The sequence below is a fragment of the Pseudopodoces humilis genome, chromosome 7 (assembly GCF_049639895.1).
Source record: "Pseudopodoces humilis isolate 2021_Gansu_Grassland_sample_001 chromosome 7, ASM4963989v1, whole genome shotgun sequence".
NCBI lineage: Eukaryota > Metazoa > Chordata > Aves > Passeriformes > Paridae > Pseudopodoces > Pseudopodoces humilis.
The window spans coordinates 26141043-26157266 of NC_142206.1; the positions used below are offsets into that span (position 1 = coordinate 26141043).

Here is a 16224-nt window from a genome sequence, read left to right on the forward strand (position 1 = left end):
TTAGATGGGTATATGCTCTTTGATGCAACTAATTTTCCATTATAGTTATTTTTATTATTTTGACTACTGTAATATTAAAGCATGCATAAATGGAAAGGGGTAGATACTTTGACTCTCTCGAGGGTCCCTTACTGGACCAGGCAGCAGTGTGGAGTAGGTGGGTCAGCAACCTGATCATTCAGTGTCTCCATTCCGTTTATTTTGCTAGACTGTTTTCCTTTGCTAAAATGGAGCATGCCCAGAGTATTAATGGGCTCTGCTGGATGGAGCTGAGCTGTGAGTGTCTGAGCAGGAAATAGAGGCCACTCTGTGTCACTGAACTCCTTAGGTTGTAAAAGAACCTGAGATCATGGACCATTAACCTACCACTGCCAAGTCACCACTGAACCACGTCCTGGGGTGCCACATCTCTGCATCTCTTAAATATCTCTGGGGATGGCAATTCAAATTCAACTACTTCTTTGGGCAGCCTGTTCCAGTGCTTGACAAGCTTTTCTGTGAAAAAATATTTTCTAATATCCAGTCTAAACCTTCCTGATGCAACTTTTGAGGCTGTTCTCTAACACTCTGAAGAGATTAAAGAACTAGAAATAGTTTTTGCTTGTTGTGGAAATGTGCTCTTTGGGATGGAATGGACAAGAAACCTTTCTAAGCATTTTGAGATGGAGATAGTTTACAAACATGGATGCCCCTGACTCCCAGAACAGGATCTGTGTGCCACAGTATGATTGATGGTTTGTGGTTTGCCATCTTGCTGAATAGGGTGTCCTTGGAGCTGGCTGAAACCTTCATTGCCCTTGTGAGTGGAGAGGAGGGGAATGGTGGAAAATCAGCATGGGACGGCATTGCAGTAGGGTAGCTTTGTTGGGTAGCAGATAATTTAAGAAAGCAAGTTCAGAAGACTAATCCTAGCTAAATGGCTTTGTTGGCAAGAACATCATAGCTAATTACTAAGTTATATTAATTATTAAGTGACAAATCAAAGTATCTTCTTTCTCTGAGTTTGTGAGTTAAAAGTACTCTTTCTTGGTATGAATCAGTGCTTGCTCACTAGTAAGGAGATACTGTGATTTATCTCCCTATCCCTCCAGTTAGTGTTTGTAAATTATGGGCCAAACTCAGTGAATCAAGCATAGAGTTGTCTTAAGGCAACATTGAAATATCCACATTTGTGATGGCTGCTCTGGCACCAGGAGCTGTGCGGTTCTTGGAGTGTTTTGTTGATTTGCTTTGGTGTGTGAGCTGGGTGGTGGTTCTTGCCTCCCCTGCAGGCTCTGAATTTGGTCAAGGTGCTGGCACACAGGCTGTTCTGGGGTGCCACTGAGCTAAAATTTATGATTTTAAGTGGCTAAAAGTTCTGTTCTGTAAGTTAATAATAGCAAAGCCCTGGAACTTTGTGGCTCACTACACTATTCTAGGAAGTGGTTTGTTTGCTTGCCTGGTTTAAAGATCATGGTTTGTGTTTTGTGTCTTTCCTCTGGTTTTTAAACTGTGTTTGCTTGTCTGAAGTCCTGTTTCTCTACTGAGTTCCTTACAATAAAATAGAAACTTAAATTTAAGAGCTGCATAGGAAAGACTTTGCCAAGATTTCATCTCTTCCCTTTATTCTTTCTGGTTTCTTGAAGCTTATTTTAAACACAGTTCATCCTAGTTGTAACTCTGCAGGATTTTGGTTCATTAACCCTATCCAACTGCACATAATGGGGGTTCTGCTGTGCTCTTATGATTAGCTGGAGGCTTGGGATTAGATAGGTTTTCACATCTGCTAGCTTCCTATTTCATATCTTGTGATTTGCAAGGCTTAACCTTCCCTGACTTGTTAATGTATCACAAACCACCTGCTTCTTTGCACTAATCCCTCAGATAGCATAGCTATGACTTGAAACTCTCCAGTTTCGTTCCCCAGGGTAAAAAGTGGAAAAGGATCAATCCTGGTTTGAACAAAATGCTTATCTACAGCTTCTCTGCTCTTCCATAAGGTTACATCTCCAGCCATGGCTATCCGCCTTTTAACTGTCAAGAAAGTTTGGTGCATTTATTATCTTGGCCTTCAAGGTAAGGCATGAGTGGATAGGGGTGTGTGAAATGGCATGGCTCGAGAGTATAGTCTAAAGGAGGGGAGGTCATATGCCATGCATCCTTGATGTTTTGGATGCTGGTTTTGCAGTAGCAGTGTTAATGGAGTGTGGCAGGTTCAGCCAGGACTCTCAGCTCAAGGTATTGGTGTGTCACTCCTCTTTTCTACCCTATTTTCCATTTCAAAATTTACAGTCCTTCTGGCAGTGTAGCCAGGTCAGACCAAGGGAAAGGTCAGCTGCCAGGGCTCAGTGAGGAGATGTCAGAGACATTGCAGGGCCCTGTCAACCCTGAGCTATGCCTGTAGCACTGCTGGCGCTGCCTGCTGCTGGGGATGTGGGGTGAGGCCTGGAAGGATGTGGCTCTTGTTCTAGGCAGCGTGGTGCCAATGTGTGCTTTGTCCTGTGCATGAGAGTGCACCACTTCTCTTGAAATGTTGTTGAGGTCTTTAGGAGAGGTTCTGCTGTGGATTTCTGTGATGCCCCAGCTTTTTGCCTTTCTGCTTGGCTGTTTCAGGCCAACTCCTCTAGTCCTTTTTTCCAGGCCAACTCTACTTCTCCTGTGTGTCCTGCATGTTTCTCCCAGTAATTGATGTCTGTAAGCTGCTATGTGTTGCAAGCAAGTCCCAGCATGATGGTGATGTAAGTGAAATACTCAGTGCAGGAAAGGCTGCTGGCAGTGGAGCAGGGACATCCTGCAGTGCTCTCCCAACACTGCAGTGAAGGAGGAGCTGGGACTCTCCAAACTCCAGCAGTGTGTTCTTGTAGAGGGACAGGCAAAACTCAAAGTTTTTATTTAAGAAGTGAAGCGAAAAATAGGGCACAAGGTCATCAGAGCGATTGTTACTCTATCCTTTTATTCCTGTACCAGCATATTCTGTTACTGGTTGCTACTTTGTCTTGTGCTCTGCTACAAGACAAATGCTGTTACATGGAGATTTAAAAATGGTGTATAGGGTGTTTGTGGGAAGTGGGGAAGGCTGCAGTACCTGTGACTCCTGTCGGTCTAGTTGTGGTGGGCTGAGGCACCAAGGCAATGTGCTGTGAGCAAGAGTAGTGGGAGATGGGGTCTCTTCTCCTTCCTTCCCCCTCCAGTCAGCAATAGAGGTGTTTTGTTCCCAGTGGAGGTAATTATATTGCTTACTAGGAGCTTAGTATTGCTTGTTTTTGCAGTTCAGCTTACTGAGAGGTATCTGCAAGGCCCCTGTTGTTTATGCAGATAGACTTCTTAGGTCAATAGTTTTTTGGCACTGTATGTTTCACTTCCCAACCAGCCAGTCACTTCTTGTGCTATACTCCTTGCTTACTGTCCTGTCTATTGATAAGGTGAGGCACAGAAATTTGGTGCCTTTAATTCCCCTTCATCCCCCCCAAAATCTTTTCAAAAGATCCCCTCTTTCCTTCTACCCTGCCGTCTTACTCTTACACCAGGCACTCTGGTTTGGTGCCCAGTACACAGGGTCACTTTTATAGCAAGGGACATAATCCATTAGGGCTTTGCACAAGATTTCATGGTAAACCTTTCTGTCCAGGTTGGACAATCAGACTCAGGGCTCCTGGAAGGTGAAAAGGTAATTATTTATGGTACTAGCAAATGGTATTCCTCAACATGGGAAAGACTTATGATTTTCCTCTGGACTGTTATTTTGCTTTCTGTTTTCTAGTTAACCTCATCTCAGTCTGAGATTACAGAATAAAACAGCTTTTTGGGGCTACTTTTGTTTCTTGTTTTTAGCTTTCCCAGCAAGGATAGCTCTTTGTTATCTTTATGCATGTAGTGATGTAATCTCTCTTTGTTTTTCTATTTCCTCTGTCTAGGTGTGTTGTTGTGCTATTCAACCCTAGAAAAAATAAGCAACATCATATTCTAAACAGCTCCAGGTGAGTAAAGCTTTAAACTGGACTTGCTTTCTGTGAGGTGAATTCAAGACTTTTATGGCCTGACTGAAGTGCAGAAGCTGCTGTTGCTCCAGGCTAAATCCCCTCCAGTTAGAGTTGCCTTAGGGATAGGTTGCTTTGACTCCAACTCCTTCTCTCATGAGGTGCTATTGCTGTCAAAGTACCACCTCATAAACGTTGTGATCCCAAGAGGATCTGCTAATGGTCATGACGTCGAGGGGCTCTTAATACAGCTCCATGGTAGTAAGTAAGTCTGACTTTTTTTTTTTTTTCTCCACCTAAAATGATGACCTTGTTATTGAAGCCAGCAGTGTGACATGGTCCTGCACCTGGAATAAAGGTGCAGTGATGAACCTCAACTTTGGGAGCTTTTCTGCTGCTGTGGGCTGCTGTTTGAGACTTGGGCAACAAGGAATCCCCATGGCAAAGCAAAACCATTATGTCAGCCTATTATGGGTGACTTTAGCATCTTTTCAGTTCATCCCAACCTACTCCCCAGTCATGATGTATTGAAATGAAGTCACATGTTGGAAATGTTTCTCACTGTTATTTTCTCTGTTTTAGGAAAACAATTACAGCACTTGCTTTCTCTCCAGATGGAAAATATTTGGTTACAGGAGAGGTAAGTGTGAGAGGGGGTGCACCTTGTCCATTACATTTTGAGGCAGGGCAGAAGGACTTAGAAGAAAAAGGCTGTTTTCATACAGAGAAGCGAGTTTCAGTGTTGTCTCACTGTTCAGTGGACCTGCTGGCTTATGGGTGGTGGGTGCTCCTGCTAGGAGTTTTTCAACACATCAGCTTGGGGTATGGGTCTTCTGGGGTGGTATCTGTGGGCTGAAGGTAGAGTGAAAATAAGCAAAAGGACAAGCAGCATTGTTCTACTCTAGCATCAATAAAGAGTACTTGGATGGTCCTGAATCTTGGCCTGAGCTTAGCATTGTCCCTGTAGGATTTCAGGAAGTAACTGAAGCCAGAAACAGTGTTGTGGGTGAAATGAAAAGTGCACAAGGAGTGGAGTTTAAGGAATAGTCACAGAAGATACTGTTGCCTGTGGTTTGGCATTGTTTGGCTGGGGGCAACAATTGCTTCCTCTTTCCCAACATGCCCAAAGGGGAGAATAAGGATGAGTACACTGTGTGTCTGTCCTGCTTTAGAAGCTCAAGACATGGGCTTTGTCATGAGGCTGGAATTGCTGGATGTTAAAAATCCACAGAAATGCTGACCTCTGTATGGCTGGGCTTAGTTTGCTCGTGTGTGATTAAGGGCAGTTTACCACTAGTCCCTGTGCCTGTGTAAGAGATGGGGAGGGAGCACGTGTGAGACAGGTCTCTTGAGCCTCAGCCACAGGGAGAAATGCATCAATCACTGTCCTGTGTTGGATCTGTCAAGGTGGAGACCATTCTCTCTCTCCAGTGGTCCCTACTGTGGTCACCATGATGGCAGCTGTCATGTCGCCAGGTGGCTCCAAACCTGGGTCTGGATCTTGTATGGATCAGACCAAGGGTAGAAGCAAGAGTGGGTTTTTTGGATGGAGGCTACCACAACACAGAGAAATTTAGCATAAATTTTCCGTCGTTAGATGCTGTCATTAGTTTTTTAGTGAGAACATGAGATTTTATAGCATACTTGAACTTTGTAGGGGTTTATTATTTATTATTCTTGTTGTGGAGTTTTTGTGTTGGTTTTTTTTGTTGTTTTCCCCCCCCCTTTGTTGCAAAGCATGTCTCCTCTTGCCGTATTGAAAAACCATTTCTTTTTTTTGATATCCTCCCGCGTGTCTGACATTTGAATTATTGCTTAGTGTAGCAGTGTCCCCTGCTGGTGTCAGCAGTCGTGTCTTAGTTCAACCCCTGTCCCGCAGGGAAGTGCTTTCTGAGTTCACTTTGTCAAGCTCCCCTGTAGCTGCATTATGCTGATTCTGCCTAATAACACCTTAGTTTTCTGTATGGCTGACTTTTCAGGGAGGAGAGCATGGAGGTTAGTCCTTGGCTGCCACACATATTAAATGTCCTTTACCTATGTCAAATTCATAAGAAAACTTTTTTCCTAAAATATTTTAATTATTACTTTTTATTTCTCCCCATAGAGGTGTAGAGTCCTTGTCCATGGAGGTCACACAGAGCTCCCTTTTGGTGAACATTTCTTAAAAGATGAAATGCAAATGCAGTTTGTTAAGGTCTTGGGGTGTATGCTAAGTTACTGGGAAATATTTATATGTATGTATGTGTTTAAGCGTAGCAGTTGTTTTGAAGAACAGCTGATTCAGCTCATTGTACCATCTTGCAAGGCACCTTGAGACCTGAGATCTGCGTTGCAGAAGGGAGAACTGTACCAGCTGCAGTTAAATCTGACCATGGCATTTTTCCAGGCCACAAGCAGTTGCTTAGCAGAGCTTTTGAACAAGGCAATTAAAACATGCACAATTTTAAGCTTTTAAAGCTTTGACTTTTACTTGTGATGAGACTTGTCTCTCCCACACAATCAAATGACTAACTTAAAACCAATCAAAAAGGTACCATCCTGCTTTGTTGCCATGGATATATTATCTTACAAGCTGCTGTTTTGACAGACTTCAATGTGAAATCATGAGCAGTTACTTGAGTAAGATTTGCCCATCAAGCACATTTTTTGGCCAGCATTTCAGCTCAGCTTGTGCGCCTTGTTTTAATTTGGCTTAATAACAAACAATTAAACAAAAGAATAGATTTGTCTGGCAGAAAGTGCTGAATTAGCATTTCTGTTTCTCTGGAGAGCAAACATTAAATGTTTGCTGCCATGTTCCTGCCATGTCTTTTTCTCTGGTATTACCCTGCCTGCACTCTTTCGGGCAGAGTGCATCTGTGTGTTACCTTGTGACAGAAATGATGCTGCTAGTCCCTCAGATGGTGTGTGAGAGTTCCCACAACAGCCATGTCATGTTTTTGTATGGCATGACCTGGCTTGATACCTCAGATGTCTATGTTGTGTTAGGAGCAGAGGGTGTGAGGGCTTTTTGTTCACTGAGTCTAGGGATAACAATCTATTATAATCCTTTTCACAAGCAGGCTGTAAGTTTGCATTACAAAGACCAGGGATGTGCATCAAAAGTATTGTTCTAGTCCCTGGCCAGAACAGGGACTAGCATTTTGTGAGTAGCAAAAGAAGAGGTTTAAAGTAGGGGAGGTGGTATTAATTTGCACAGCTGTTTAAATGCATATACTCCATAGGTTGTTGGTCTCAACCTGGGCTTTAAAGAATCAAAGGAACCACTAAATCTATTGTGAGTGCACCATCTAGGCATGTTTTTCTAAGCTCCTGCATTTACATGTTGGGATCTGTCAGAACTGATTTCAGGGTTCCACCTCCTGTTCTGTGTCTGTTCTTGTCCTTTCCAGAGCGGACACATGCCAGCAGTTCGTGTATGGGACGTGGCTGAGCGAAACCAGGTGGCGGAGCTCCAGGAGCACAAATACGGTGTGGCCTGTGTGGCCTTCTCCCCCAGCTCCAAGTACATTGTTTCTGTGGGGTACCAGCATGACATGATTGTCAACGTGTGGTCATGGAAGGTAAGTTTTCTAGGAGGTTTGGTGGACCAGAAGGTGTTGCTGAATCAAAAAGAATCAAAAAGAGCTTCCAGTCTAATTGTAGAATATTTCAGTTCCATCATGCTTTCTGTTTTTGTTTTTTTTTTTTTAAATTCTGTAGTTATTGTTTGGTTTTTGACATTCATAGGCACAGACAAATTTGGACAAGAGAGAAAGCTATGGTCTCTTAGGGTAGGTCTAAGTCATTTCCATGAAGGGATTTTATTTATGCTTGGAGATGTGTGACATTTTGCTGTCCAGCCAGAAAAGACTGGACTTTGAAACCTTGCCAAACCATTGTGCTTTTTTAGAGTCTTATTAAAAACTAATTTAGGAGGTTAAGGAAGGAAACTCTCACCGGCCAGAGACTTCTTTTGTAGTGTAGTGAATGTTCTTGGCTTGTTTTGATTTTTTTTATGTCAGAGTTTGTGATATTCTGATTCCAGCCTTGATGGGTGAGAAGAGCAACATAGGGAATTCATAATGGGTGAGAGCTAATGAGAGTCACTCTGACTGTCACTGGATCGAGGCAACACTTGGTAGAAACAAAGTCTGTGTCTTATCCTCTAGTAAACATTTAAGCATTTGTTATTTGTACATAAGAAAATAAACATTTCTTTTTGGTAGGCTAGGAGTCTTATATTGTAATAGATGCTCCTGCTACTTCTTCAAGTGCTGTAACCCTCTCTAAAAGAGATATGCTTTAAGAAAGAATCAATACGTCTGTTAAATCTCATAGGATCATAGAATGGTTTGGGTTGGAAGGAAGGGATCCTAAGGATTACCTAGTTCCCATTCCCCTGCCATGGGCAGAGATACCTCCCACTAGACCAGGTGGAAACCCCATCACAGCCCTGTCCAATCTGGTCTTGAACATTCCTGGGAATGGGGCATCCACAGCTTCTCTGGGCAGGCTGCTCCAGTCCCTCACTGCCCTCACAGTAAAGAATTTCTTCCTAATAGCTAATCTAAATCTATCATTACCATTGTCCTATCACTACATTCCCTGATGGAGAGTTCCTCCCCATGTTTCCTGTAGGCCTCCTTTAGATACTGGAGGGCCACGATAAGGTTTCCCCAGAGCGTTCTCTTCTCTTGCATCTTGTAAGTCCGTACTCATTTAGTATGTTACTCTTTTCATTGCATTTTCTGCGCTGTGATTTAAGATCTCACTGTTGTCTTCTGTGTGAGCTGAAGTTTGATGTTGCTACTCTTTTACATAGCTGAAGTGTGTGTAGTAAGAGAACCTAAATGTGTATGTCTGTGTTGAAAATTGAGTGCTCAGCCTTTGGGTTATTTCTAGTTATACAAATTAAAGTAGTGACTTGGGCAGGGTCACAATGTGTGGTGTGGCTTGTGTGAAACAGTACAAGTAGTTTTGCTTTCCCTTGCTTATCCAGGTTTTTCTGTTCACTGTGTAACTGTGGATGTGAGAACTGAAGAACGCAGTCTTTAAGCTTATGCTCCAGACTGTGATGGGAGGTCTAGCTGACCTTTACTTTGCAGACTGAATGCCAAAACTAGAGATACTTTATCTGACCAAAGTCAATAAAGACTGAAGATACAGGTCTTCTGAAGTATTTTCCTGCACTTGTAACCACAAGCTGTCTATCCTCTGTGCGGCTGCTTTGATTTCCCCTTTTTTCCTGACTGGTAGACCTAGTAATTTGACTGTGATGGAAAAGAAAATGCATGTTGTCTGTAGGATTCCCTTGCTTCCTTAAAGATGGACCACAGCAATGATCCAGATGTTGAGGTATGCAAGAGTCCTAAGCTTTTCTCTCAGCACCATCTTGAAAGAAGTTATGATAATTGCTATCCCACTTGCCTTTCCTTCATTCTGGGGTGGGGGGATCCTACATGGTGATGATGCAGCAGGCTAGACTCCCCTGGTGCTGGTTTCTTCAGTTCTGCCAGCACGCAGTCCAGTGGAGCCCTGGGAGTGACATGGTTTGTGTGCTGAGGGCATTGTGTCTGGAAGAGTGGGAGCAGCTGAATCCCTGAGAGGAAGGGTAAAGGAAACACAGCAAGAATGAAAAGGGGTGCACTGTTGTCAGCCATGTGCTTGCAAACCCACAACAGACAAAGCAGAAAACTTTTTTATTCTCACTTCTAAGAAGGGAGAGGAAAACTGAGCCATGACCCTGTGAACAGGGAGCTCCTCCTCCTGTCTGACCAATCTGCTTGAGCAGTGTCCATCCTGCTTTCTGTCCCTGTGTCTAGTTCCTCTTTTCTCAAACTCTGACATTTTGAGGCATACATTTGAGATATAACAGATTTTGCTTTTTCTCTTCCAGTACAGGGATGGTCTATCTGTATTTTTAGTCTTTTGATAACGTATGATGCGTTTAAAGAGAGAGAAGAATTTATGGAAGAACCAGTACAGTTTTCTCCGTGAAAAAAAACCTGTTCCCCATCTTGAGTGCAATGCCCTCATTCCTGCCTGGGGGTTGGGGGGAGTTCTTCCTTGTGCTGGCCTACATCTGCATTTGCTGTTTAGGAAAGGAAATGGGTTTGCTCTGAGCTCCTGGTGATTGTGAAACCATCATGTTTGTCATGGCTCAGACACCAAGTTCCTGCAGGCACTAGTGCCTGCTGATTTGTTCTTGATCATAGTTAATGTGGAACAAAAATTGAATATAAATGTGAATTATGTTGTCTGCCAAATCAGTGTTCCCAGCTAATGCTGGGGAGATGGTATAGAGAGGTGAATGGAAAATAGTTTGGATCTCATCTTTTCCCTGCTGCACTGCTTGTACTGGATATGTGCCTGTAATTGAAATTAGTTTCCTTTGCTTCTGAGAAAAGAAATTAACCAATCTAAACAATTATGTTTCCAGAAAAACATCGTAGTGGCAGCCAACAAAGTCTCAAGTAAAGTGACAGCAGTGTCATTCTCGGAGGACTGCAGTTACTTTGTCACTGCTGGAAATCGACATATCAAATTCTGGTACCTGGATGACAGCAAAACCTCCAAGGTGAGAGAAAGTGCATCAAGGCCAACTTGTAAACAGGCATGTCTATCTTAGAGCAGGGTGGATTTTTCCCCAGTGAGCTGTGTGGGAAGTGGGAAGTGTGGAAGTGAACTTTTTCATTTTTCTGGGATGCAAAGATAGCCTTCACCCCTAGCTCTTAAGTCTCATGGGCTGACAACACCAAAAGCATGTCTTATCCTGACTGAGGTAGGGGCATGGCTCCTGGAATTGCATAGCAGCATGCTTGTAGTTCAGTAGTCACATATACTGAAGGACAAATAAACTAGAAGAGAGCTGCAGTCGTTTAACTCCTTGGAGGAGAGAGGTAGGGAAAGCTATTTGACATTAGTATGAGCATCTCAAAAAGGTTGTGAGTGTAATTTTGAAGCATCAACCAAAGTGTTTAAATCTTTAGCTGTTCTGTTATTCTCTGGGAGGCAGAATCCACCTATGGTGATTTTTCTTTGTGCTCATGAACAATTGTAACATGAACACCAAGTAAAACCACTCCTTATTAGACTGTTGACAGTTCTTTCTTTGAATCACTTCAGCACTCAGGGACTGATGTTATGAAAAATCACTGTCTGCCTGAAGTGCCTTGCTGTATTTGTAGCAAACTGTTTTCTGTTGTTAGGTGAATGCCACAGTCCCTTTGCTGGGTCGCTCCGGATTGCTTGGAGAACTGAGGAACAACTTCTTTGCGGATGTGGCTTGTGGAAGGGGCAAAAAAGCTGACAGCACTTTCTGTATCACATCCTCAGGCCTGCTCTGTGAATTCAATGAAAAAAGGCTGCTAGACAAGTGGGTGGAGCTGAGGGTGAGTTTTACATCCTCCTATTCTGCTCAAGCAGAGCTGGAACAACAAATAAGAAGGGCACTCGGAGGTACAAGTTGGCCACCAGCAGTGAAAATAATTGTGCCTCTGCAACCCTGCAATGTACTCTGGAAGGCTGGGAAAAAATAGTGCTATTTCTTGGCAAAGGTATTTTATTGATTGTTGAGGCTCTCTCATTCTCATGCCTCAGCATTACAGTGACTGCTCTGCTGGCAAAGCAATGTCCTTATGGCAACTCCTGTACGGGTCCCTCCTGGCTTGGCTGGGGCAAGTAGGAGTTTTAGAAGGATTCTGGTTTCTACCCACTCTGCAGTGTCTTACTTGGCTTGTGCATCTCAAATGCAGGTTCCCAAGGTGTTAGTTGATTTGGCTATTCTAAACCACCAGGCTGGCCCATAGCTAAAAATTTGATCGTGCTTGTTTTCCTTTCAACTGAATGTAACATGCCCATCTAAAAGGATCCAGTGTATTAAAATCAAGGGAAAAAGTCTGTCCATGCTTTCACTCAAGTGAAATGCCTCTTCTTTTCTTTCCTTTCCTTTCCCCTCCTCTCTAAAATCTGCCTTTCACTCTCGCTCAGAATACAGACAGCTTCACAGTAAGTTGAAAAAGCTTTTGCATTGAACTCATCCCCTTTTCACCACACTCCATTTTGTACCATTTTCTGCCATTTGTACAGATCCCAAAGGGAGGGGAAGAAAATCCATTTTCTTCTGTTTCTTATCCCCTTCTGACAGGTAATGTGTTGGTGTGCTAGTACAGGGTGAGGTGCTGCTTGCCTGCCAGTGTCCTTGAATGTCATAGAAATAAAAGCTGTGTTCAGAGTAGGACTCAGCTGGAGCAAATGTGTAGCTCTGCTGGCCTCCCATCATAGTGGGTGGCAGAGAAACTGGGCTTTTTTTTTAACTGCTTGGGATCTGAAGTGGACCTTGGCTGGAAAGTTCTTCAGAAAGGAAAAATGGATTTTTAGGCCTTTCATTACTCCCAGGGCTCGATTTCACTACAGATCTTCTGACCATGACTCCTTTGTCTGTCAATTCGCTGTTCTCCCTGTCGTGTGTCTGGTGACCTTTGACATGAGAGCGCATTTCTCATTTGCTGTCTCATGTGCTGTGTCCTCCTCAGACTACGGTGGCAAACTGCATCTCTGTGAATCATGACTACATCTTCTGTGGCTGTGCTGACGGCACTGTGAGGATTTTTAACCCTCTGAACCTTCACTTTGTCACTACTCTGCCGAAGCCACACTTCCTGGGAACCGACATCGCAAGTGTGACTGAGGCCAGGTACTGTGGAGAAGGGTGAAAGGGAGCAAGGGAGGCTTATGGGGGTTAGAACTGTTCCCCAGACCTTTGCCATCTGGAGCATGCTCTTTCTATGGATTAAAATTGGAAGCCTGCTGCAGATCTCTCTGAGCTGTTGCAGGCTTGTCCTGTATGACTGCACTACAGTTGGATGGCAAGGAGAAAGACTTCTGCCATGGGACTTTGAGGCTTTTGGGACTCTGGTTGTTCAAGACACAGGTCCTCCTGGCCATCTACTCTCTTTGCTTACAGATGCCACAGTATATTGTTCATCTCAACAGCACCCCATGGAGAATCTGAGTTCTGTTTAAGCATTGTCCCCACTCCTAGAGAGCACAAGTTAACCAGGCTGTTGTTCTCTCTTTGTGCAGCCGTCTTTTCTCTGGTGTGGCTGATGCGAAGTATCCAGACACAATTGCATTGACCTTTGACCCCACCAACCAGTGGCTTTCCTGTGTGTACAATGACCACAGTCTGTATGTGTGGGATGTCAAAGATCCGAAGAAAGTGGGCAAGGTGTACTCTGCTTTGTATCACTCTTCCTGTGTGTGGAACATTGAGGTATGCTGTCTGCAAACACAGGTGTTGGATTGTGAGTTGCAGCTGAGAGAGCCATCAGATGAGCTGCCAAATTTGAATGCAAACACTTACTGTAGAAGGGAAAGAATTGACTTAGATTTTCACCTTTGGTTATTGTGTTTGCTGCTGGGCCTGGGAACAGTTCTTTGGCTGCACTGCAATGGCTGACTAAATGTGTAGTGCTACTGGGAAAAATCTTACCATTAAAAGGTGAGAAGTGGGAGAAGAGCAGAATTGAACAGAGTTGAATAGAGAGCATCCTTTTAGAAAACAGACAAGACTTTATTGCTGACCTCCAAAAAATTGTTTGAGATCTCTGGTGAGCAAGTGCTTCCAAGTCAAAAACATGAAACAAGTGATACAATCTGAACTCTGGTCCATCTTAACATATTCACCCAAATGTGTGGAAATAGCCTCTCAAGTGTCTGTCATCTTGCAGTCTGTCTAGTTGGCTTTCCCTCAGAGGGACAGAGGGAAGGAAAGGAAGTATAGGAAACAATGGAGTTGCTAATATGTTGGCATATGTCTAATAGTGGTCAGGAGAGGGGAAAGTGGAAAAAAGTGGGAGGAGGTTGAGAACTGTTATTATTTATTAATTGCATTTCACTCCTCTTTCTGAATTATAAACTAACAGTAGTAGATGAAAGTTGCAAACAGCAGTGCAAGGTGGTTATTGCGTGGTCACTGCTTGGGATTTGAGGTGCTATCTTTGAACTGTTAAAAAATGGATACTGGTTTGTTGCATGCGTCTTAAGGAGGTTTTCTGTGATGAGGGAAGCTCAGTGAGAATTTGTTTGAAGTCTTTATGAAGCTCTGGTCTGAAGCAAATAGGTTTTTGTCAGAACTGTATGGCTTTCACCTTTAGAAAACAGAGGTTTTGTCTCACCCCTTTTGTCTCATTTTGTTTTGAAACTTGCTATTGGTGTCTAGGGTGCTAGATGCCAGGCAATATTATTTAGGGGTTGATTTTACTTGCCTTTAGATGTATCCAGAGGTGAAAGACAACAATCAGCCCTGCCTCCCCCCTGGTTCTTTCATCACCTGCTCCTCTGACAACACCATTCGTCTGTGGAACACGGAAAGCTCCAACATCCATGGCACAGCCCTGCACCGCAACATCCTCAGCAATGTAAGATCCTAGGTTTGGATCACCTCCTTGTCCTTTGGGTTGCTCTTCTTCACACACAGATTCCCAAGTTAAGACCCAAATTTCTTCTGATCTCCAAGTCAACACAGGTTTCTGTAAACTGAGCACAAATCTGATTAAATGTGCAAACCTGAAGAAACATGAAAAAAGTACTGGGTGGAAGGACAGGTTGTCTGAAATGGTCCTGGGGACTATTGCTGTTTTCATAAACCACCTAAGGATTTATCAAGCTTAGTCTCTTTGATAAGGACTATATATTTCAGGACAGCTGGTTCTCTTTCTGCATCTCTGTGATGTGTAACCACTTAAGATTTGTTTGGAAAAGGTGCATTAAATGAAGCAGAGGTTTGGGAAATTCAATGAAGAAGTTTTCACTCATTTCATCTATATAAGAGGGAGGCTAATCATACAGAACAGTGATTACATATAGACATTTGCTTCTCTTCTTATCTGAATTAGAAGTCCTCTGGAAACAGCAGCCCTGACCTCAGGAATCAGGTGGAAAAAAATTCTTACTTCTGTCAGTACTCAGACATCTGACGTAGATGATCCCTAAAAGTCTTTCATATTCCCTGCTGTGTGCCCTAATATGTTGTAATCACTAATTCCAGAGTTTGCAGGAGTGCAGGAGATGCTGTTAGTTTCTAGCCTGAATCTTTTGAAAGGAGTGATTGTGAGACACAGCTGTGAAACTTTCATCCTACAATCTGAAGGGGCTTAGTGCTTGCTCCTAACTAAATGGTCCTACCAATTACAGCATTGTTGTCAATAAAATGTTTATGCTGGCCAGGAGCTCAGTTTCTAAGGCAGATGCTTTGCTTTAGTATTTTGTAACTAGTAAATATTTTTGGGTGTATTGTGTCCCCAGGACTTGATGAAAATCATCTATGTAGATGACAACACTCAGGTACTTCTGGATACTGATTACAACTCAGCGGGAAGTGCAGACAAAGCTGATGCACAAGTGCTGGATACCAAGGTGGGGATACGCACTGTCTGTGTGAGTCCCAGCGGGGAGCACCTGGCCTCGGGGGACAGGATAGGCACTCTCAGGTAATCCCATAAAGCTTCTTGTGCAGTTTGCAGCCTGGTCAGGCATGAGAAAATAACCAGGTCTTGTTATTAAACATACTGAAATGAGCCATGTTATGTCCTAGAATATATGAGTTGCAGTCTCTGAAGGAAATGCTGAAGGTGGAAGCCCATGATTCTGAAATCTTATGTCTGGAATACTCCAAACCTGACACAGGTAAATGCAATTGAGCTGCTTCCCCTTTGCCTATGAATATAATGTTGAGCAAGTCAGAATGTCCAACTATGGTATGTTAGAATTGTCATGCTGAACTGGATTCCAGAGCAGCTTTCTAGTGTTGGGACAGTAGAGCCAGGCTTTGAAAAAGTCTTTTTTCCCTTACTTTTTATTGGAATATTGTATGTTGAGATTGAAACTTGTTCTCTTTATTATTATAATGTGAAATTCAGGTGTGTTACTTTGTGTCCATCTGTGCAGTTAGCTACAGTATAATGTTTTGTCCCTAAGAAGACTTGGGAAGCAGTTTTAAAAATCTTACAGTCTTTAAAGATCTTACAGTCTTTTTCACATTCTGACAGGTTTAAAGCTCTTAGCCTCAGCCAGTCGGGATAGATTGATTCATGTCTTGGATGCTGGGAAGGACTATAGCCTGCAGCAAACCCTGGATGAACATTCTTCTTCCATCACCGCAGTGAAATTTGCAGGTAGCAAATCATGGCCTCTCTCTGGATTTGAGCACTGCTGTTGTCCCCTTGTGGCTGTAATTTTATCAACTTAAATACTGGACTAGGTCAATTTGAAGCTGCAGCTGGGG

The 16224-nt window shown here is 43.2% G+C and overlaps 1 protein-coding gene across 7 annotated transcripts in view; it reads left to right on the plus strand.

Moving 5' to 3' along the window:
• Positions 1-16224, plus strand: part of MAPKBP1 (mitogen-activated protein kinase binding protein 1) — a 96550-nt gene that overhangs the window by 48561 nt on the left and 31765 nt on the right. For 6 of the 7 annotated variants that reach the window (XM_088057452.1, XM_088057456.1, XM_088057457.1 and 3 more), the window contains exons 4-15: positions 3894-3956; positions 4539-4596; positions 7349-7519; positions 10378-10515; positions 11147-11329; positions 11928-11945; positions 12473-12633; positions 13023-13212; positions 14213-14359; positions 15246-15430; positions 15535-15626; positions 15989-16114. In XM_088057452.1, coding sequence (XP_087913578.1) covers positions 3894-3956; positions 4539-4596; positions 7349-7519; positions 10378-10515; positions 11147-11329; positions 11928-11945; positions 12473-12633; positions 13023-13212; positions 14213-14359; positions 15246-15430; positions 15535-15626; positions 15989-16114 — 1532 coding nt within the window. The remainder of the gene's footprint in view (positions 1-3893; positions 3957-4538; positions 4597-7348; positions 7520-10377; positions 10516-11146; positions 11330-11927; positions 11946-12472; positions 12634-13022; positions 13213-14212; positions 14360-15245; positions 15431-15534; positions 15627-15988; positions 16115-16224) is intronic. The other variant, XM_005522489.3, reaches the window with a different exon arrangement.